At 35.6% G+C, this 25406-nt stretch overlaps 1 protein-coding gene across 1 annotated transcript in view; it reads left to right on the top strand.

Annotated features, from left to right (window-relative positions):
- Positions 1 to 24035, top strand: part of LOC147074769 (acyl-CoA-binding domain-containing protein 4) — a 74712-nt gene extending 50677 nt beyond the window's left edge. The window contains exons 3-8 of the mRNA XM_085942606.1: positions 14272 to 14353; positions 16033 to 16195; positions 18445 to 18536; positions 19649 to 19778; positions 21668 to 21780; positions 23120 to 24035. Coding sequence (XP_085798732.1) covers positions 14272 to 14353; positions 16033 to 16195; positions 18445 to 18536; positions 19649 to 19778; positions 21668 to 21780; positions 23120 to 23245 — 706 coding nt within the window. The 3' untranslated portion in view covers positions 23246 to 24035. The remainder of the gene's footprint in view (positions 1 to 14271; positions 14354 to 16032; positions 16196 to 18444; positions 18537 to 19648; positions 19779 to 21667; positions 21781 to 23119) is intronic.
- Positions 24036 to 25406: the final 1371 nt, after the last annotated feature.

Genomic DNA, 25406 nt, shown 5'->3' with positions numbered 1-25406 from the left:
TTGAAAAATCGATTGCAAGATTTGTACTGGATAAGCAACCACCGGACAAACAAGAATACGAGCCAAGAAAAACGTGGTAAAAATCTTTCTGCTTTTTCACATTTGACACTTAGTATTGTCGAAAAATTATCGATCGTTCCGGTTCGTTAATTTTTCTATTTCGAGTACTCCATAAATAAAAATCAGGCTATAGTTTATAAATAGTACGTAAAATTATCGAATGCTCCGGTTCGTAAGGTGTTCCATTTCGAACGCTGGCTCCATGCCTGTTTAATTTTGCGTGCAACTCGTCACACATTCTATACTTAATGCATTTTTTGTTGTCAGAGATAATAACGTCACTGTTCTGGCAGAAGACACTAATTCGAAAAAATGACATATTGAATTAGTTATACCAAAATGTTCCTTATTTCAAACTTTACCGTTTGGAAATCTTCTTAATAAATAAACAGTCTTTATTTTAAAGTCATCTTTTTTTTACAATTACTTAATAAATTCACATGATAGACCATTTCATATGTAAAATAAATAAATTTGATTTGATTTCAAACATTTTAACAACTTCAAAGTCAAATTACTCAAAACTAGTATTCTCCAGTTAGTGTGTTCTGCCAGAACAGAGACGATAATATCATAGTTGTTGACCGGGTCGTTTCGATTGCCATTGGTGAGAATCATTTTAGGGTTGGCTGATGTCATTGTTGGCTGGTTACCTTTGTTGTTACCTGATATACGTACCTAATTTATTCTGTCTTCGCGGGTAAGGTATCTTAAAAGAATAAAAAATGCAATGAAAATCGTTGCAAGCGCATCCACTGACTTTAGAGCAGGTATATTTTATCCACACGATTACATGTAAATCGTACTTAAAACATTTCACCATGGCACAGTTCATCGTGAGCTTTCTTATCGGAAAGAGATGACCGTATACTATACGGTCTCCAATTTCATTAGATTCAATATGAATATTATTAATTCGATTTTAAAAATTATTTTGCTGCTGGCTTCCTGTAAAGTGTAAACCGACAAGAACCGTGTTTTATGTAGACATTAATTTTATGTCAGTACTATACGACCCAAAGTGGTTGGACGGTGCTGAAATGTGCCCCTAAGCAACGCATGATCTACCTCCACGGGGCGTCACTTTGTCTAAGTGTTAATAATTATTATAAAGTTTCTTCATAATTGTTTTTTGAATCACTTTTATTTGTCATTTTGTTGATGATTACCATTTTAATAAAAAAAAAGTACGATTAGCAAATCAACGATGACTTTTCCAAAACCAAGTGCGTCAAAGCGATCAAGGCTATCATATTATATGCCAGCGTTTCCCAATTAATTTACAATTAATTATATTGTAAGTAAAACTTTTTACCGTGGCACGGTTCGCCGTGAGCTTTCTTATCGGAAAGAGATGACCGTGTACTATACGGTCTCCAATTTTATTAGATTCAATATAAACATTAATTCAATTTTCATAACTGATTTTGGCAAAATTCATGAATTAAAGAATGAAAACCTAACCTAACAAATAATCCAGTATATCGGCTATTTTCATGAATTGTTTGCTGATGGCTTCCTGTCAAGTGTAAACCGACAAGAACCGTGTTTTATTTAGACATGAATTTTATGTCAGTATCATGCGACCCAAAGAGGTTGGACGGTCTTAAATATACGGCCATATATTTCCGATACAACATTTCACGGTGAAGTGTGATACGGCGAACTGCATACGTACTAGATTCCGGACACAAATACATACAACTGCAACAATACAACATGAATGTAAATAGTTTCGAGCATTTAAAAAAAATATTGAGCACTCCGGTTCATAAAACCTTCCATTTCGAGTGCTGAATTATTGCTGAATGCTATATTATCAATTGTCGTGACTATTCGTAATGGAAAATTTATAATTGAAACCGTTTTATTTAACACAGTTTGTGTTTAAAATATTTCAGCTAGTACCTACCTCTTATTCAATAGCGCCCACGATAGCCGCATGGCTTAAGCGTCGGCCTATAGCGTCGTGGGTCACAGGTTCGAATCCTGGGTCTGGAAAATATACATATTGTTTTTCAATTTTTGTTTGAGTCAGGGTGTGGACCTAATAGGTTGAGCAAGTGGCTGACATCCATTTCTCGTAAAAACAAAATCTGTTAATACAAACCCCCACCCTGTGGAGGCGAGGCCCATATGATATTATTAGGATCGGACATGGTCAGAAAATAGATGACAATTTCCTAATATCTAGGATTGTTCGCTTCAAATCGCAAACCACGATAATGCCAATGGCCAACAATAACATCTTTTTAGGAAGAAGAACATCAGGAGAAGTTAAGAAATATCTTTCTCAATGTGCATGGGTATATTTTGAATTGACGGATGGACCCAATATTTCGAGCCATAGGACTAGGGATTCCAATCCCGGGATCTCGAGCTATTTTCGATACCTATGAATCCCGGGATTGATAAACATAATCCCGGGATTGGTTTTTTTATCAATTTTTATAGAAAATAAAATAAAAGCGACAGGAAAAATAATTTTAATAAAAAATAACTACATTAAAAATAAACTGAGTTTGAATGAAGTTTGATTACGGCAGTTTCATATTTGGCTGACTAATTAGATTTATGAAGCGGAAAGGCCTTAAGTACGCCATGATTATTTGCTTTACTCTTTTAAATCTCGCTAATCCATTCTTTAAGTCTTTACTATCAGAAACAGCAATCTCCTATTAAATTCACATTATTATTTATATTACAATAATATTTACTCCATTAAACTTGTGTATTTCCAAGATTGAACGTATACAATATTAACAATAAATGTCTTAAATAGTATAAATTAGACTTGATTTATTTTTGACCGATTTTATCAATGTTATTTGTAAATATAAAATTTTTATATTGACAGTGGAAAAAATGCCAATCCCGGGACCAGTCCCGGGATCCCGGGATTGTCAAATTGTAATCCCGAAATCCCGGGATCAGAATTTTGGCTCGGGATTGGATTCCCTACTCACGATTGTATTCGGTCAAAACCAAATGCCGCCTATTCGACGCTTTACGGTAGCGAATCATGGCACCTTACGAAGGCTCAGAGCAACCGTATACTGAGCTTCGAAAACAGATGTCTGCGACTAATACTGGGTGTGCGGTATGACTCCCGAAATCCCGGGATCAGAATTTTGGCTCGGGATTGGATTCCCTACATAGGACTAATACAAAATCACTGCTTCTTCACCCGATGAAAGTTTTTTCTTCAATTAATTTTAGTCAGGAAAGGTGTTTGACAATGTAGTTTGATGATTTTTGATTGTAAGAATTCTGTTGGATTTTCTTCAATCTCTATTTCAAAATCTTATAAACGAAAAAAATGAGAAACGCTGGAATATACAAACTAGTTGCTTTAAAAAGTGATTCAGAATAAAAAAAGCCGAATGGGAATTATACAGGTATTTGCAGGTAATTAGTACGTATTGTAAATGTTGTATTCCTATCGAATCTACGTACATCATTATGCTACCTTGAACTCAGCGCGTTTTCAACCGGTTTTTACATCTCTACTTAAAACGTATCGCATTCATATCGACGAAAGTAGTTTCATAAGTTGGCCTTCTTTGCGAACGCAATCTGACAGTACAAATCAGGAACACTGTGTAACTGTTTCATTTTGGTTATTTCGGTACCGCCCTCTATTGAAGGCATAACGATCAGATCGCCGGAATAAACAATTATTACTGTATTCGATACAGAACAGGTCAATGAGATAGAAATTTGAAAACCAGTTGCCGTGGACCAAAGTTTTGAAACTGGGCAATTTTTATTGAAGTTATATCTACTTCTTTTGGGGCGTTTGATAGAGAGCAACATTGAGAGCTGCGCGCGAACACCGTTGCGAAAGTGCGCGACAGTATGAAGTTAGCTGTGAATCAGTCAGCTGTATACAAACGCAAGTTTGATAGTAGAATTGGTCCGTTGCCTTGGCAACGAATTTATTATTGTCGGCCATTTGCAATTTCTTACGTAAACAAATGATTAAACGCCAGAGTGATAGTTATTCAGAGTGTATTTTTGGCGTGTGACATGTAACACATAATTTATTTTTTCACACAAAAAAACACACTCGATTGGATTCGAACCAACGATTGTTCGGTTATCAGCCGAACGCACAACCATTACGCCACAGAATGATACTGCAATCGTGACGATTATACAGTATAATGTTATGGTTTAGAATTGTTCCGTTGCTAGGCAGCGAATTTATTATTGTCGGCCATTTGCAATTTCTTACGTAAACAAACGATTAAACGTCAGAGTGACAGTTGTTACTTAAAAAATAAAAACAGTAAGAAATAATTATATAATTTAGTAATATAAGTTAAAGTGTATAGATATAAACCAGCGGCGCTCCAATAAGCGGCCCCTTTTCTTGAGTGTGTAATTTAACAAGATAATTAAAAGCTAGTCGAAGAATCTAGGTTATCACACTTTTTGTTTTGTTACGCCAAAGAAGTATAACTTCTAACTCGCGTACACAAGTACACACACCGATTTTTATTATTTCATGACCCAACCAACGCAAAGGACACAAAGCATGTCGACTTTCTTCAAATATCGAATACGCGTTTTGTTTACGTGACAAACTTTTCGCACCCTGAACACCCCCGATTATTTATTTATTTTAATAATTCTATATAATTTTAACAATCACTGCTAACCTTTTAATTACCTTTTAATTACTATATTTAAAAAAACACGTTAATTATATCTAATGGCCAACGACTCCAAACGCGCCAGTCGTGGTGTGTTAGCACTAAATGAGTTAAGAAAACAAAACATAACAAATCTAAATTAAAGACGTTCACAACATGAGATTTACATTATAACAAATATTAGATACTCTCACAATAGAGAAGAAGAGAATATAATATATAACGATAAGGTACAAGTCGGTTATGGGGAAGCAAAGCGGGAACCACGCTAATTGTCATAATCGACATATTATAATAAGTCGATATTGGCAAAATTCATGAATTCAAGAATGAAAAACCTAACCTCTAACCTAACAAATAATCCAGTATATCGGCTATTTTCAAAATGACGTCTTTGCCGCTGGCTTCCTCATAACCGACTTATACCAACAATAATAATAATTAAAAAAAATAAAATAAGTAGATACAATTTTATTGTCTACGTCTATAGGGATCGCATTGGCTAGTCTTGCACCCCTCGCTAATGGTGCCAGATAGGTTTTACACGAGGAAACGGTTCCGTTCCAGAATAAATCATGGCTGCGACCACGTAGGTAATTGACAGGCGCATGTAAATTCAAATTCATTAGGACACCAGGATTGTAAACCGTCCCGCGCGATAACATGCAAAAGTGTTTCAAGAGCAGAAGAGATCTACGGGATTCAAGCGAGTGAAAAATGAGCATGCTTGTAGAAAAGCAGTCGGAAAATAATCATTTGACGAATTATTATTGAAAGGAAAATAGTTGTATGTCTTAAAATAAAGACATCGAAGAAATTTCTTCTGGACTCGTTCTAAAATAAGTTTACACTGAATAGTGAATGGTACTACATACATACATATTGTGGTTTATTTTATGTAATAAAACGCATGAAATTTTTTCACTGGTATGTAATTCACTCATGATTGACTGATAATTTGATCATCCGCTGGCAAGTTGATAAATTGGTAAAACACGGGTACATGTAAATTGTATTTATTACATTTTGCCGTGTCACATTTCACAGTGAGCTGTCATACCGGAAAGAGATGGCCGTATAGCATTGACATAAAAAATGACGCGTTGTTTCTGGAGCATTGTAGACAGTATATTCTGATTATTATCAGGTATTTGATTTACTTACTTGCTAACCTACTTTGGAATAATATAGAATTTTATATAAAAATATACAATATCATTGTATTTATAATTTATTTACCTACTTATTTTCTTCTATCTATCCCTTGCATTCTGGTGGTTTTTATTACGTTTTTAGAGTTTTATTTAGGCATGCATTTGCTTGCAATGCTATACGGCCATTTATTTCTGAATACGAATTCACATAGACGGATCGGTAGCTTAAGGCGATACTTCAGTGAAACGGCAAATAATTTTCAACTATAGGCGTGACGAAATTTTGGACTCGCTGGCAGTCTGAGAGCGAACGTCGAGGTGTCAATGCGTTAATTTGTTTCGTGATGGCGACGGGGGTATTAATTCTTAAATCGTGTAAAGATGACTAAAAACGTTACCCATTTACTTTAAAAAGAAAACATGTCAATGAATATATTATTATTGTTACTAACAGAACATTAAATGGACGCATGTTGGATTTATATGACAAATTATATTTCGGTCGGCATGCGTCATTTGCACCCGCGACCCGTAATCCGCGCATCGCCAAGCCACGATATTTTTAGACCATGCCTCAACTGAGGTATAGCCTTAAGAATGTGAGTACTCGCCTGGACAGTGAAAGTTTGAATCCATCCTACATGATCAAACTTTTTTCTGATATTTTTCTAATATACGTATATGCTTATGCCATTTTTCAACATTATATATTTGATTAACAATTTTTTTTCAACGAATAATTCACAAGATTTAAGAATGTAACATTCTAATTATTGAACATACATAATTTTGAAAACACTTCTGAGAAAATATATTATAACCAAAAGAAAAAACCATTCAAGAATCGAATCTACATATCTTGGGTTTCGCGCCCATGCACATATACCACTATGCTAAAGGCGCCATACTTAATTGCGACAAATTTTAACTAATGGCTCTTAATACTCTCTGAAGCGCTTTCTAAATTGAGCTACTATTGGCGATCGGCTTTTGTATTTTAAATCAAAGTAGGTATTGCCGAGAGATGCAGGTTCGATTCCTGCGGTGTCTTCCTTTTTTCAAAAAGATTTTTTTATATCGGTTATTTCTAGGCTATAGTACGAGTATATAATATATGTCGTGATTTATATTATATATATTATATATAATATAAATCACGACATATTTTGGCACTCCTGTTGTAGAAAAAACACTGATTTTATTTTTGGAGAGTATTTTATATTTCATAGATTTCTCAGAAGTGTTTTCAAAATTGTTCAATTATAAATTAATTTTTCATTTATAAGAATCTAATACTTATTTTAAATTTTATTGAATTCGGTAAGTATTGAATGAAAGTAATATTTTAATATAATCTTATATCGCATGTACCGCTGTTTTTGTTGAAATTTCCATACCCGATGTATTCAGATTTATAATGCACCTATGTACCTAGATAATATGCTATTATTTTTGAACTTGGCCAAGTCTCTCGGGGCATGTCCCAATTTTATTCAAGTTGCAGCACTGCCAAACAAAAACAAGTTTTTTTATACTGCTCTGATTAAGTATACATATCTATCTCATAGCATAGTGAAAGAAAAAACTCGTTCGCCTGATGTACAGTTGAATAAAATTCGGACCATCTCTATGATGTGGGTATCACAATTATCTATGTGTTGACCACAAGTTCTTAAACTGTTTCAAATAATATAGACACGGTTTTGTTGTTTACTAACGGCAAATCTAGATACTAATAATTATAGTGACCAAGAGAGACGTGAGTGATGTTGTTTAATTATTATATTTTAAATTGGGTAGCGTGATCTACTTGACCCCTTTCTTCTTCTTGATTCCCTTGCGCCGCAGGGTATATGACTCATGGGTTCCAAATCCTGAAGGGGATCCCCAGGCCAGGATGTTTGGTGGACCCCCTTGCATACCGCACTAAGCATTATATTATGGAGCACTGATAGCGACAATTTTGTGGTAACCAAGTAACATACGACCTTTCGTCGCATTGGATAAATAGCCACTTTTATTAGACAAGAAACAACACATTTTAATAAAATTATACGATAGAATACGATAAAATTATTGAATGAGAATTCACACGTATAATTTTATTAAAATGTGTTGTTTCTTGTGTAATAAAAGTGGCTATTTATCCAATGCGACGAAAGGTCGTATGTTACTTGGTTACCACAAAATTGTCGTTACCAGTGCTCCATACTATAATGCTTAGTGCGGTATCCAAGGGGGTCCACCATTTTACTATTTGAGGTCTGTGTTCGTCTCACTTAACAGGTTGACCCACCATGCCGGGCCTCTCCTAAGCCCGGGCTCCCAGGCTAGAGCCCTGTCAGCCCCCCTTATGGGGGCCATGATATGACTACGTGTAACATGCCAAGCATGATAAATGTCAAATAGGAAACATAATATTTGAGACTTTCACGGCTGTTTGTTATCTTGAATGACCGCTACAACGAGCCCGAAACGTCGAGGAAAGAAGGAGGAAGAACACGTGGTGGAAGCCCAGAAATCTATCACGATAAATAGGAAATACTCGTTTCATTTGGTCGGGTCGGAGAGAACTAGTTCTACGGGCCTTCCACTATCATCACGATCATCCAGGGGCGGCTCTACATTAAGGGTTCATAGGGACCATCCCCACATCGTAATCATGTTGAGAATGCGTAAAAAACGTCCGATATTTTTATCATTGTCATAATATACCTACTTTATTAAATGATTAAGTGAATTATTTAATTTATTTCATCTATCTAAACCCGTCGCAATTTTAGAGAGATATTTATTATTATTATACAAATACATAAAGCAACAATTGTAAATTATGTAATAACATAATAATGATTACGCGGTATTAAAATAACGTATTAATTAAATACGCCCTATGTCAGGGTGACAACTATGTACAAATTAAGAAAGCTATGGCGTCTATTTTTCGCTGATCGGGGTCACTCAGTCCTATCCCGTTGCTGCGGTACAAATCTCTTTCTACGAAGTATGTGAATGCATTAGCGTTATTATACGCATACTAGGGACCGAATAGAATTACCCCATAGGTGAGTAAAAACACTCGCTGTATGTTGTTTTTTTTAAACTGATGATGGTATAATAATAATTATTATTAATTAAGTTTATATTTTTAAGCACGATTTTTAGATGTGATTAAGTAACGACTCAGCAATCATATTATTTATTCTGAAAAATTACTCATTTCCTCATTAATAAAATCATATTATTATAAGTAGCTTCCTACATAATGTACCTATAATAATATGAGAATGTAGGTAGGTACATACTTGTACATATATTTGATAATTAATGACTAAACCCCACCACCTAGAAAGTCGTCGAGCCGCCACTGCGATCATCTATCATCATACGGACGGAATTGTCTCAGATATGTTGACAACCCTAGTCGTGGTGCATTTCACATTCCACACGCAACGCGCAGGCGTCAAGAAATTTTCCTGAAAATGTTAAAACGACTGTATTTTTCTTTATTTCGGATTAAATTTTCCTCGTATATTTACGTTCTTCGGTAGGTATATTGCAATGCATGTTTATTAGTCATTTTTACCATGCCATATTTTTTTTATCAAAAATCTTATTTAATGGATATGAATGGCTAGGTCGGTCAGTTTGTCGAATATCCACGCATTGTATATATTTACCAACATTAGTAATAATATATTACCCACAACAGTTGAAACCGCAGAACAACACAATTCCAGGACACGTGTATACAATAGTTGGGTTTTGATAACTCTGAGTTTTTTTCCAAAAACTTTTCTGTTACAAGTCGAGAGCTTTTTCAAGCTCTTCTTTCAAGTCCCCTTGCGTATTAGACTTTCCGACAAAATTGTCCTCATTTCCGTCAGTCACAATCCAGTTTCTTAAATTCACCATTTCGTTAGATTTACCATTGTTTCCTACGTTATCTCATACTCTACAATTCCGGGACATTGTATGCCCCGCTTGAAGAGCACTCGAGATCCGGGGCTGGGTCTTATTTTCCAGGACGATCTTGCTAAACCTAACCTAACAAATGGTTTTTTTTATTTATAAAAATATTTGGATTGTCTGAATATATTTAACCAATTCATTACCAGTCCAGCTAACGTACAAGCCTTATTTTCAATTAAATGTAGGTCACAATGATAGATTAATAAACCCACTATATTGTTTTTATCGAAAATTACGATAATATATTTACATAATTTCCGTGCTACATGAACATTAAATTCGAGAGGGTACCTGCTCTGTGCGCGGCCCATGGTTTTTCTTTCTCTAATTAAGATTTCAAATAACGAACGAAATGTTTTTGTTTTTTTTTCGATGGGCAATATAAAAAGTACAGCTACTCAGCGAGTCGCTTATCAAGCTGGCGTATTATTATTTTTTTATGCACTGATAGTAATTTTAATAAGCCGAGACGTGATCGAATTTAAATTGCTTCACGCAACGGAGGCCCGCCTTTGTGTATTTCCTAGTTGAGTTTCTTTTTACCGTGTAGTTATATTTTATCTCTTCAACCGCAATGTAATAATTATTACCCGGCTACAACATTTTTGGCATAAACAAATGTTTATTACGCCTTCGAGCGGCACTAGCGCCATGGTTTAGTTATAATTATTTTTCAAATTTGGAATCCGATGAAGATTGAAATGGATAAATACTTACACAATGTTGCTAGTTAAATACACGTATTTCCTTATTACTTTTAACCTCTAAGTAAGTGCCTCTAAAAAGTCTAAATAAGTGACAATGTATTAGTATTAATTTATTATACTGTAATATGACTGTAATAGTTTTTTTACGCGCGGTACACGAAAATTCCAGCGAGAGTGACTTCCGCTGATCTATGACGAAAAACCTGCTTCCAGCTTGACAAACGAATTGAAAAATCAAAGTCAATGGGCGTTATCTATACATAGACCTCTCAATTAGTAATTACGCACGCTGCCAATGGCTCTATTCCGGCCATCGAGCAATCTATACGATTATTGATTAATATTATCCTTCATCGATATAAAAGAAAATTATTGTTGTAGACAGAAACTAATAAATTATCGATTTTAAAAAGTTTAGTTTGTCAGCTGATAGCAATATGAAATGTGTTACTAGTTATTATGTGTTTGAAAAAATAATAGGTGGCAGTGTAGGTATGCCCATAAATCATGACCCCCACTGACAAGGCTCTAGCCTGGGGGCCTGGTGTGGCGAGTTGACCAGATAAGTGAGGTAAACACACATCACAAATTTGCTCCAATAGTAAAAAAAGTTGCCTATTTTCCTTCAATAATATTATTATTTAAAATTATGTGCTTGTACGATACACATTTTCAAATCAAATGGATGTAAGTATTAAAATGTAAAAAAAAAAAAACACTAAATACACACATTAATTTTACCGCTTACACCATTTGGAAAACGCTACTGTAGAGCATCACACTGCTTTTATCCTTAGCGATATGTAGGGGGCCCGCTTCAGGATGTGGGGGCCATGGTACATTATGTTATTTCCAATCAAAATATCAATTGCTTTAAAACACTACAAGCAAACACACACGTTAATGCAAGAGACAAAATTAATAGTTCGTGATAAATAAATAATAGTCCATCAACGGCCCTCGGGTCCAGTGTGTAAGGCGCTAGCCTTTCTCTCGGTGGCTCCGCGTTTGATCCCGGTGAAGTCACAATATATTTATGTGATTTTCTCAAAGCCTGGGTGTTTGTCATTGTTTAATTTATATTACTAAATAGCTACACTACTGTTATTGGACATCATGGCCTGCTGTAGTGTTAAAAAAAAGAATATATAAGTAATATGTATAATACTTATCTTGTGTTGAGGTTCGACAGTTTTCTACATTTTGTACTAGGTACTTATACCTGTATTGACGCCTACGATGGCCGAGCGGCTTATAATATCGTGGGGTACCAGGTTCGAATCCTGGGTCTGGCAAAAATACACAAATTGTTTTTCAATTTGTGTTTGGAGTCAGAGTATGGACCTAAGGCGTAAAACCCACTTAACGCAGCAAGGGCTCTCGCGCAAAATTTCACGACGACGCATTGTGCCCGCCTGCCCCATGAGTCATCGTTTTTTGGCTTCTCAGCGATACGAATTAACGAAAATACAACGTAGTCCATTCATTGAACACGGCTAGCAAAATCACGCTCCTGGCAGCGTCGTCGATAGACGGGCGAGAAGCCATTATTTAATAACAGTGAACTCTTTGTTTAGTTATTGCGTATCCGATATTTTGCTGGTATAATGATGTCATCGTGAATATTAATTACAAGCCCCGAGAAATTTAATAATATTTTTATTGCTTTGTTATGAGAGACGCTGATAATAATAATTATTTTGTGCTCCTTGAGCCCCTTATTACATAGGTGAAGGGTAATGCGCGGGTGGGAGGGGGCCTACTTCGTAGAGAGCGCACCGAGCGCCGCGTTGGTGGGCTTTATGCCTAATAGGTTGAGCAAGTGGCTGACATCTATTTCTCGTAAAAACAAAACCTCCACTATATGGAGGCCCATATTTTGATCTATTAGGATCGGACATGGTAAAAAAATGTAATACAGTGTAGGTACAAGTGAATACAATGAATACCATTTCTCGTAAAACCAAAAATCTGGTTATTCAAACCTTCACTCTGTGGAGGCCCATATGATCATATTAGGATCGGATTTGGTGAAAAGAAAAAAATATTTAAAATAAATCATATTTAAATGCTTGTATGGGCAGCCATTTTGTTGTTCTTAACCCTTTTTAATAATTCATTATCTGTGTCAATGTTAAGTAATAACACCGCATTAAACAAGTTTTGATTTAAATAATAGTAAACTATACAATGTATGTCATATTCTGTAGAATAATGGCAATGCAATGGATTGCAAATGGGTTTATCTTTTATTGAATGAACTCGTTATGGTAATCAGAATCGCTATTGCATACATCCGATAGGCAATGAATCCAGTATGGCTTCTTGATGGGGATTAATATGTACCTACTAGAGATAGGGTTGTCAACTTACGGTTTTTCTTGCCAGATCTAGAATTTTTTAAACATCTAGCTTGCAAAATACGCATTTGGCGTATGGCGTTAACTCTAGCGCTTTTAGACACTGCAAATAGCTTAAAAAGACGAGAAGATGCTCTTTTATCATTTACCGCCATCTTTAAAATTCCTTAACTAAAAATTACTTGTGAATAACTCAGTGGTGAAGGGTGGAGGTAGGCTGTTAAAATCCGATATAAATAGTGCACAATAAATTTTGTCAATGATTTGTTTTTATTGAACTAAGACTACAATAATTTACAGCTGATGGTATCGGTTAGTTTTTCAAAATCAATTAAACCTTGCCTAAACCAAACCGTAATAGTGTTGGTATGTTATGGGCGATTCGACGAAATAGTGCACACCTTTTCATTCATACTTATTTGTTTTTGTTGAATTAAGAATATGTATATATTATTACACGTCATGTTAGTTAGTTTTTTTTAATCGTTAAGCCCTGCCTAAACCAAACCATACTTATTAGATAAAAATATTATTCTATCTCCAAAATACTATATGGTTTTGTGGCATAATTTTAGATATTTTATAGATATACGATAATTTATTATGGCTTAGTTTTGCAGTGTTCAATTGAATTTTAAAAATTATCCAACACCGTCTGTAAATTGTAGACTTCATTCAATGAAAACAAGTACGTACGACTGACAAGGCTTATTGTGGACTATTTATGTCGGATCTTAACAGCCTACCTCCACCCTTCGCCACTGATATAACTAGACTCCTAGATTTTTACGACGAACCGGAGCGCTCGATAATTTCCTTAAAATATTAAAATATTTATTATAAATATTCCTACATAGTTTAGATTCTATATGGGCAAATGCATTAATAGCTTTTAAATATCTGATAAGCACATACGATTTGAATATGAACCTATTGTTTTAGCGTCGCATGCAAAAGTCAACTACTTTCTATGTAAAAACATAAACTAAAAAACATGTATAATTCACTTTATAGCATATAGAAATACAACTTAGCGACCATAAAAATATTGTTTTACAATGCGTCTTGCAAGTTTCGTATTAAATTTAATAAAAAAAATGTGAAGAAAATATTTTAAAATTAACGCCATATTGATTTTTCCACGAAACGGGGCGGTAGTCTTGAGAATTTCATGAACAAGAAGCTGCGCTCCGCTTCGATTCGGTCCATTTCGAACGCTGAAAAGGATTATCTTCTGAAGTTTGCAAAACATGTTATATACTTAGATGCTTAAAGGTTGAAAAGGGGAAAGGTACGTATGTAGGTCATATAAAACATTTTGTTGGCATCATGTTTTAATTGTGGTTTTTCTTTGTTTCAGAGCAAAATGGGATGCATGGAGTGGCCTGGGCGACATGCCCAAAGAAATGGCCATGACATTATATGTCGCAGAATTACATAGGGTATGTGATATAAGTTATATTATTTTAAAATAAGGTAAATTACTGTATGTGAAGAGATTATACCAGGGTTCAAAATTGATGGGAGTGCCGCCAAGGCTATCATTCAGTTTTCTGAAAAAAAATTGCGTTCCGGTTCGTGTTTCAAGTTTAATAATATATGAAACTTGTCGAACCATGGTACAGAAATAATATTTATGACGTGTCGTAACTGTCTACTACGCTGGTAACTTTTGCATGCCACACATTTAAAGCTGTTATTCCATTATTTGTCCGTTTGAACTAAATACGTTAATATATTAAAATAGAAAAATCGAACCCATTTTAAAAATATAATATGCCTAAAATAAGATAAATATGTCGATCTCTTCTTGGTGGTACACTCATGGCTGAGGATCGTGACGACTTTTCAATTCTGCCATCCTTTGAGCGATAAAGACTTTCCATCGTTCTCGATATTCCGCTTTTCTCAGGGCAGAATGGATGGTGCCCCCAGTCAGTTCTTTCACTTGGTCGCTCCAGACGCTTTTCCTCTGCTTCGCCTTCCCTGGAGGCCACCCAAAACCACCAGTCTCTCCAGGTTGTCCGGTCCGCTCCGGACAATATGTCCAAAAAAACTGCAGAATGCGTCTCAGACATATTAATTGTCGAGAGCCGTTTCTTTGTCTGCGTTATCTGGATGCGACTGGTTCGTCCTGTGCTCCGTCCAAGAAATACGAAGCATTGAGAAGTAAAGAGTTATTCGAATGACGATTTTTCGGCTGAGGCAATGCTTTGCCGACTCAAGTAGAAAGCCTATACATTCGCAACGACTGGTCCTACTTTTTCCGCCCCTCCCGTTGTTGTCGATGGATGACCTGTCATTGCCTGACATTGTTCTATAGAGTGCTCGTACTGACGCGTCTGTCGTGTTCACACAGGAAATGGTTTGATTTGGATAGATGAGTTACATGATAAATAATACACTGGCATTAATACACCTTCTACAAATGTAATGCATAGATCAATGCTACATATTTTTTTGAAATCGATATTACCACCGGTTTTTGTGTGAAGGACTAGTCTGACTTTGACAGCTGATGAATAACAGGAATGTATATTATTTATTAATAACACTGATAGTTAATATGTTTGATGTGAGAATTTTTCATAATTCAATTTGAAACGAGAAAAGGCGAATCAATATGTTAAGCAATCTGGGATCTGATTTTGACAGCTGAAAAGTGGACCACTCGTTGCTTGTGCAAAAAGTTATGCTCAGGCTTTATTAATCTAAAGATGGCGGTGGGCGATGCCATTATTTAATAAAATAAGCCAATGAGTAAAGACAAGTGAAATGTGTCGTACAATGCCGTATCTCATAGACATACATGCAATCTGCTGAGGAGTGTCGGCGTCACTGCTTCCAATCCATCATAATCCTGACGTGATTTTGCAGAGGTATGGGGATGGTCCAGCTGCTCACGCGGTACGGTATTTGTGTTGAGACAGCGACCAATTTCCGTGGGACTTCATAACCCGAAAGGATCTGCCAAAAAGAGTCATGACAAAATAAAACAGACTGGAACTTGAACTCATATCCATCGTAACAATTTAATCAATAATTATTCTTCAAATACCTATCACAAATCCGATCCAAATTAATTTATTATATTGTATGTGGTGTTTATGTTGGTTTTCAGATAGTAGAAACTATGTCATACACCGACAACGTGGCGGCATTCTTCGAGACTGTGGGCAACGACCCTGGAGGACCCAAGATCGAGGAAGATCTCCTCCTGGTGGCCGGGGACATTATCAAGAAATCCAAATCCAAGTCAAGATCCATGCCCGTATCGCCAGTTGGTGAGTTGTGTTTTATTTCAACCGATACAAACAGGTGTTTAAAATATCAACAAGCTGACATTTTTATTAATTATTATTTAAGGCTATACTTCAGCTGAGTAAGGTCTAAAAAGATCGTGGCTCGGCGATGCGCGGATTGTGCAAATGACGCGTGCCGAACGAAATATAATTTGTCATAAAAATCCAACACGCGTCCATTTAATGTTATGTTTATTGTTATATTACTAATAATAATAGTATATTCATTGACATGTTTTCTTTTTTAAGTACATACGTAAAGTTTTTTAGTCATCTTTACACGATTTAAGAATATTTTCATCCGACGCCATGACAAAACAAATCGACGTGCGGACACCTCGACTATCGGTTTCCGATTGGCGACTAGTGAGAAATTTCGTCGCACGTACTGTTGAAAATTATTTGCCGTTTCACTGACGTACGCTCTTAATGATATACTTCAGCTGGGGCACGGTCTAAAACGATTGTGACTACGCGACGCGAAGATTGTGCAAATGACGCGTGCAGAACAAAACATAATTTGTCATAAAAAGTCAACATGCGTTCATTTAATGTTATATTTATTGTTCTAATAATAATAATATATTCATTGACATGTTTTCTTTTTCAAGTAAATGGGTAACGTTTTTTAGTCATGTTTATACGATTTAAGAATTAATTCCCCCGTCGCCATCACAAAACAAATTGACGTGTTCACAGCTCGACTTTCACTCTCCGATTGCCAGCCAGTCTGAAATTTCGTCGCACCTATAGTTGAAAATTATTTGCCGTTTCACTGGAGTACCGTCTTAAAAAAACCCTTAGGACTTCTTGTTATGGTAAAAATTCTTTAGTCAATAAGAGGGGAAGAGAAACATACCTACCTGATATAACTTTCTATTTTACCACATTTTTATTATCTCGTATTCTTGTTGTCCGGTACAGATTTTTTCTTGTGTGTCCAGTATAATTTTTTTCTTGTTTGTCCAAGATTTGTATTGGAAGATTGAAGATTTTTAATTAACTTCCCGACTAGCTAGACGTTTGAAACTTTTAGAATATATCAGAACACGACGACAATGCATTCTTTTAATATTTTTAGCCATTTTTAAGCAGAATTGAATTAATTTTCAGTTAATTTTGTTTTGTATGGAAAGTTATTATTGTTGGTTGCTAAGGGGTCCTAACGTGTGTTACTATGGAAATCAATATGAAATGTCAAAATGACATTTCAGGTGTGCACATACATAATTTGAAACATCTCGTGCATATACATGCACACTAGAAAAAATCATTTTGTACAAAAAAACACGACACCCGACGGGACTTGAACCTGTATCTGCTGGATTCGCGCCAGTATGCTTTACCAATTAAGCTACGGGTGTCTTATTGAATCATGACAATTTTAACTACCTACTTATTACATGAAATGCTTATCGAATTGCGTTATAATGTTGGCTATCGGTTTTAGTATATTAAATTAAGGTAGGTATCAATTAATTCCTTAATTACTAACCGACGTCGCGGATCACTCCATTATTTAGTTTTTACAACGTACTTATACTTGCTAATAATTTTAATAAACTATTTCTTTTATTCAACGAATAAGACAAAAGTTTTCAGAATGTAAGATTCTATATACTGAATATACATAATTTGAAAACATCTCGTGCATATACACACTACCTAACCTTTCATATTCCCAGTACCTCGTGACCTGGATGATTTGGCTATCGATTAGCCTATGAATGAGTTGGACCCACTCCTCTCGGCAACTACGACACGCAAGAGATGTGGCCACTGGAAGGCCCATGGCACTTATAAATTGGTGCAACTATCTGGGGCATTTTAATATTCCGATGCGACTTGCGTAAAAGACAAGACAACGTGTACGACACAAACGGACACTAACGATCCAGATAAATTATAACTGTTAAGTCACGCGCATTCGATTGCCACCTGTTGATGCGACTGCTCGCAATTTCTTGTAGGTGAACACCCTTAGTTATATCTTAAGACCAGGTGTTAATAGCTAGACTCAAAATGCAGAGTATCTGAGTGTAGGGAATGTATCTGGAGAAGTGCGGTATTCCGCGGTTGAAGCTAGTCAGTCGGTGACACCTGCTAGATTTTCTTAACAACGCCCCCTCCCGCTGCCTTCAAAATTAATAAAAAAACATTGATATGAAAATGGACCGCCCCCCAAAACATTTTTCTGTGTGTACATTTAGACTAATGCGTGTATGTTTCAGCTTCAAGGGAGACGAGTCCACACCGACCGAGTTCGGAGAATCTTCACAATGGACATCCCGAATCCGAAGAGGAATATATTGACGCTGTCGATGTGAGTTTTTATTTTACTAGTATGCCGCTAATCATTGGCGAAGAGTGGAGGTAGGCTGTTAAGATCCGACATAAATAGCGCACCTAAACTTTGTCAGTCATACGAATTTGTTTTCATTGACCTAAGACTAAGCGGAAAAATACGAAGCTTGCAATTTGAGACATATTTTTATTAAAGTTTTCTATATTGTACTATAAAGATTTTTGACTAATTCATAGTTTCAATATATATTCAAAAAAACATCAATTTTTTATTAAAATAGAAATGTGTATAACTTGAAATCCTTTTTATTTATATAAAATCAAGCTTCAATATTGGGACCATGGCCCCCACATCATGAAGCGGGCCCCTCTACCTATCGTTAAGGGTAAAGTCAGTGTGACGCGCTGCAGTAGCGTTATCCATATGGTGTATTTTAAGCGATTTTTTTATATTTGTAATATATACGAGGACATCCATTTGAATTATGGTATCGGCACACAGTAAATAATTGCATCGCACAACCAAATAGTTTTAATTATTAATATTATCAAGCAAAATAGCAACTTTTTTTATTATTAGAGCAAATTTGTGATGTGTGTTTATCTCACTTATCTGGTCGGCTCGCCACGCTGGGCCCTTCCTGAACCCGGGCCCCCAGGCTAGAGCCCTGTCAGCCCCCCCCTTGTGGGGGCCATGATTGGGACCATACCTAAATTTGCTTCAATTTTATACATCTATGTTCCATCTCTAAATACATCTTTGGGCAAATGTTATTTTCTGAAGTAAATGCTAAATTAAACGCTACGATGGCTGAGTGGAATGTCGTGGGTTCTGGGTTTGAATCCTGGGTCTGAAAAAAAAATAGCAAAAATTCCCATGCTGTTTTTCCATATGTATTTGGACCCAGGGTTGGTTGAGCAACTGGAAACATCTATTTCTCATAAAAACAAAAATCTGTCTTCTTCTTCGTTAATCTTCCACTCTGTGGAGGGCCATAGTATCTTTTCTTGATCGAACATTCACTACTGAGATTGAATGGCATTCGTAGGAGTTCTAACATCGCAGCTTCCGTGTTGATGTTGAAACGCTGTATGTTGATTACTAACATTATATTATTGTTGTAATTCCAGGTGGAAGAAGTGGAAGTGGTGGCCAATCACAGGATGATGAACGGCAATGTCCCGAACGGAGTGATCCCCAACGGTCACGCTGCCCTCCCGGCGCTAGGACTAACCTCTACACACAAGTCATTAGATAATAGTAAGTTAACTTTTCATTTTATTTATCTACAAAGCTCCTCGGATGCGAAGAGGTTGATGTTGGTGACACGACACCGCCTCCTTATTTGAATGGAGGAGAGAAAATGAGACATCTGTTGATAACATATCTCCGAAAAGGACAAGCACATTTACTTTTTTTCCAGATATTAAATTGCAAATGGAGATTACCATTCAAATCATCATAGGAGTCAATGCATTGACAAGGTCATCGAGCTTTGACCTGTTGATCGGCCTACATATCTTTTTGTGGCTATCAATAACAGGATGCTAACCACATCCTCACGATATTCTGAAATGTGTACCGATAGGAAATAGTTATTCAAGTCGGTCTAACGAGCTGTCTGACCTGCACTTTACCCACCGTGAGTGGAATGTATTGCGACGGGATTGAGTTGTTATTACCTTGGTTACTCTAGGGCGTAGGCAATTGCATAAGCTAAGAATAAAGGCGTTGGACACTACAGTATTACAATTTATAATCGCATTTTTATTTTTGAATTCAATTTACTTAAATTATTTACTAGAGGTGCCTTTGGATCCATTTAATTTGCAGCTCGTCCATTAGTTCACAAAAATTAATTGAACACTCAAGAATTCTTCTTTATGTGCCGTCTACTCGATGGAGACTGTCGCCAAGATGGACAAAATTACAACATAACACAAACCGAGGATATTGATTTCAAAGTTGGAATTCACAAAAATTAATTGAACACTCAAGAATTCTTCTTTATGTGCCGTCTACTCGATGGAGACTGTCGCCAAGATGGACAAAATTACAACATAACACAAACCGAGGATATTGATTTCAAAGTTGGAATTCACAAAAATTAATTGAACACTCAAGAATTCTTCTTTATGTGCCGTCTACTCGATGGAGACTGTCGCCAAGATGGACAAAATTACAACATAACACAAACCGAGGATATTGATTTCAAAGTTGGAATTCACAAAAATTAATTGAACACTCAAGAATTCTTCTTTATGTGCCGTCTACTCGATGGAGACTGTCGCCAAGATGGACAAAATTACAACATAACACAAACCGAGGATATTGATTTCAAAGTTGGAATTCACAAAAATTAATTGAACACTCAAGAATTCTTCTTTATGTGCCATCTCCTCTACCAAGATGGACAAAATTATACCATAACACAAACTGAGGATGTTGGTTTCAAAGTCGGTAACCTTCATATTCTGCCATTTTAAGATAATCGCAAAAAACCGGCAAGCACATTTAACCTTTCTTTGCCTAACAATATTATTACTATGGGAGTATCTGACAGGCCGCAGATTTTTAACGACACACATTGAATGACTAAAAGGGCTGTAATATCGATAATTTATGGCTTAGTATTTTATAATTATTCAAACAGATGTCACTGTATGTTTAATTTTTTAGATTATGCAAATCAATCGACAGTGGTTAGTAATTTGAGTTTAATGTCGGACCTATTGATTACGGCCTCATAGAACGAGATAACTCGCTGAAGGCACAGAACCGGTTAAGACTGGAAATAGAATATTTTTTTACAAACATAATTAGGTACTAAACAATCAGAAAAACCAAATAGCGAAATAAAAATGTTCTTAATATCACAAGTTGAAAAATATAAAAAATGACGGCTTACGAAAATCAACAACTTTGCAATCAACCTCCGATTTAATTCTATTTTACTTAGAAACTGAGCTGAATTTGATATTTTAAGTATATACCTACTTATGGAAATAAAATATCACAAAAAAGTTAAAATAGAGGTTACTATAGACAGCTCCGTGCAACGCCATACTTGTCTTTGTGATGGGGGTATCTAAAACTAGAATTATTAAAGGTGACATTAGCTTGATGATAAACGTGATTTTTTTCCGCAGGTAACCGCGTTCTTGACGAACTTAGAAGAACAGTCACGAATATCGAGAAGGACCTCGCTCAGCTCAAAGACAGAGTCTACGTCATGGAAAGAGAGAGAGCTAAGTTACAAAAGGTATGCGTTTTCTGCAGATAAATGATTTGGGGGGGGGGGGGGGTCTACAATGAAATTACACATAAACAAACAAAATTTCTCAATGTTATTAGTAATCAATGTGGAAAAATGAAATCGTCTATGTAAGTTCAATACCGCGTATGAGCCAATATGTTGAAAATACGTATTTTTGGCGCTCGGTTAAACGGCACAAGCCGCATTGATTGGTGTATTCAAATTTTGAAATTGACCAATAGACTACTTGCACTTAAACTTAAAATCAATACCGCGTATGAATTATCCATACTAAAGAAGCAAGCAAGACCGCGTATATCCCTAGCAATTAATTTGCACATACGCATATGATAGTAAAAATATATTTTCTAATATAAAACAGGAAGACACAATAAACTAAAGGTTTTTTGTCCCTCCTGAACATTTTGACAAATGGTTCTTCCATGGTATTGAACTTACATAGACGAAATATTGTCTAATTCGAAGAATATTCAGCCTGACCAATTTGTTTCTTATCATTATCAAAGTCCATAATCCAGGATAAATTGTGGGTACTTGCTTTTACAGTCATACTAAAAATACCTTCTTTACCATCCGTCTTCTTGTTACCCACTTGCTTCTCAAAGCCCCTACTGCCCTTGAAACCAGCAGCACCCTGCCCTGCAGATCCTTCCAGCATCCACAGGAGCAATAGCTCTTTGATGCTGAAGAAGAACCTTCTTCTATGCAGATTAGACATATGATATTCATGCACGACTCATTAAAACTGTATGACACAGAGATTGCCCAATAATCAGTCGTAGTCGTACACCACCTTTTACACGCATGTCATGACTGATTTATGACATCATGGCAAAAAACTAGGTTTCCATCTAGCAAATGTGATTCTTGAATACTTTTAAAACTGGACCGCGTTAAAGAGTTATCCGTGAACGCGTTCGATGAGAAATTTTGTTGTTCGTGACTCGAATGGGCTAGTCAACCATAACGAGTCATGAAATTTATTAACAATGAAGACTTATCTTCGTAGATAAGTAACTCATTAACTAGTGAAGCAGACAGAAAAAATACTAACGTTATCGATTAAATTAGCTACAATTCATTTTGTATTGTATTGTAGATTCATTAGTACCAAGCCTCACATTGTTAATTTTCCTTTATTTTTAAATATTACACCACGATATACACTTACGAGTGAGAGATATTTCACCATCCATACAAACCTTTTAAGTAATTTTGTTTTCCCAGCACGTTACCAGTGATATAAAAATAATTTTTATTTCATTCTCAAACATTTTCTGCGAATGCTACATAACGAAATTCATTTTTTTATTTTTGATTTCAGAGCTTCCTGTGGGCGAAACCGGCATGGTGGCCAGTGAAGAGCGTCAGCCCGGCCATGTTAATAGCCTTCATCTTGTGGCCAATTGTGGCCAACAAACTGGCGGCCGCTGTCAGAAGAAAACGCTGAAAAATTACAAATGCAGTCGATTAATCACAGAAAACCAAAGATTTTTTTTTTATTGTTTCACTGTATTTGCTCCGAATGGGTCCCATGCTGTGATGGTAATTTGACATGCCGTGTTATCAGTAATGTGGGATATTCATAATTTGAAGAAATCATGGATTCGAACCCTCAAAAAGAATTGCTGCAATATCAGTGCTTTGTTTTCAAAATAGTATTCTATTTCATGATGCTATTTTTTGAATTGATAATGCATTAAAAACTAAACACATCATTTCTAAGTGCGATGTCAACGTTGTCAATCATAAAAGCGATGTCCATCTTTGAGACCGCTGACGGAAACAATGAGATTGTAGTTATATGAAACTGTCGGGCACACACGCAGAACAGTGGTATATGGGGGGTCACAGAACAGATTAATAAAAAGAAATGTAAAAGCCATCACCATGGACCAAAGTTCTGAAACAGGGTAGTTTATGGCCTGACCGCCATAAGACCCAAGTAAAAAAACCGCATCGACTGCTCCCGAAGATTGAAAGTATGTTACACTAACGTGACAAACCAAAATGCATATTATGATAGACATAATTATTGAAAATAGCATATTCTTTAACATGTGTTTAAGTTTATCCCATATTTTTCTACACTTGAGTTCTCTAGCCTGCTATAATACCACATCCAGTAGGGTAAGCCAGTTCTCATTAATTTTGAGTTCATGCTTTTACAACATACAGAATCTACATTCAGATATTTCTTGTCGATTTTTTAAATTTCAATGTGAAATAAAGTGAAAGATGTCTTTGGTTTTCTACAGTTAAAAATTTTAAGAATCTGGTTTCACTGTGCGATAACAAACGGAATTTCTCTTCCATAGATTACACATCATCTGTGAATTTGAGAAATTACTCAATGACGGAAACACATAAACCTGTAATTTTTTGACACTAAATAAGATATCATGTGTTATAAAATTGCCACGCTTTGTAAACTGTCAAAATCACAATGTTAAATGTCCGTCATTAAACAGAGGCATAGTGGCTTTGAGTCTAAGCATCAGGGCCTTATGTGACAGAAATTGTGCGATTGAAAAATGCAAGTGTCAAAATAATCAAGTGTGCAATGCAAAACACTATGCATCTGACCCTTAGACATTCTGTCCCTGTTTGCAGAACAAAGCGGAAATGCTACAATTGTTCAGTTTCCGCACAGTGTAAGCCAGGTTCTGAAACAGTCATCCAACAGTTGCCTACAATATAACATTAGCCATAATTATTTCATTCCAGAAGTCTTTACATGACAAGAGCATTGTGGGAAGCGTACCAAATTAAATACGAAGGGACAAATTTAATGGTACATCAAATAAAATGCATGTTTTTTGTGTATATATAATATTATTCTTCGTGGTAATTCTTTTAGGTTATGTGACGAAGGACCATTATTGTTTAAAGAGAAACATCACATTAGGTTTTAAGTTACCGTTATTAAATTGTTGTGAATTGGGTATGGATAATAAGTTGTTATGTATTAATTATTGTTATGGTTGTTTTTTTTTGTTATTACATATGTACATTATAATTTTAAATTTATTTATAAATGTGGATTATGTAGTTTTGTTAATATGTTGCTCACAATATTATGTATGTAAAAAGATATTCCTTATGAAGAATGCTATATGTAATATTATATGAGGCTATTTTTATTAAGTCAGTTAGGTATCTCTATTTTCTTGTATTTTTAATGTTTCTGGTTCGTTAAGTACCCAACAGTGGCGGTGGAGGTAGGCTGTTAAGATCCGACATAAGTGCATACTAAACTTTGTCAGTCATACGTATTTGTTTGTTATATTCATCAGTCGCCATTTTTTATATTTGTCGACCGACTTTAATAGACACTGAATGGTGTTTGGAAAACGGGTACTAATATGATAGCGTGAAATGAGTGTCTTCTGCGTATTGTAGACGCGATGTATCGACACATAATTTTCGGCCGGCGTAGCAAGAAAAGTTTTTTTAAAATGTCATTTGGGAATATTTATAACGTAATTTGGACAACTCCAATAACTTTGAACAGATACTCAGTAACGACATGTCAATCTAGTGATTTATTTTATATATTTAATATGACATAATCCATATAAATAATATCTATCCAAATATTTAATATATCT

Source organism: Rhyacophila brunnea, unplaced genomic scaffold, assembly GCF_057557595.1.
Source record: "Rhyacophila brunnea isolate RB1 unplaced genomic scaffold, BYU_Rbru_1.0 scaffold_15, whole genome shotgun sequence".
Classification (NCBI taxonomy): Eukaryota; Metazoa; Arthropoda; class Insecta; order Trichoptera; family Rhyacophilidae; genus Rhyacophila; species Rhyacophila brunnea.
The sequence above is the reverse complement of the archived record's forward strand: the minus strand, read 5'-3'. Positions and strand labels throughout refer to the sequence as shown.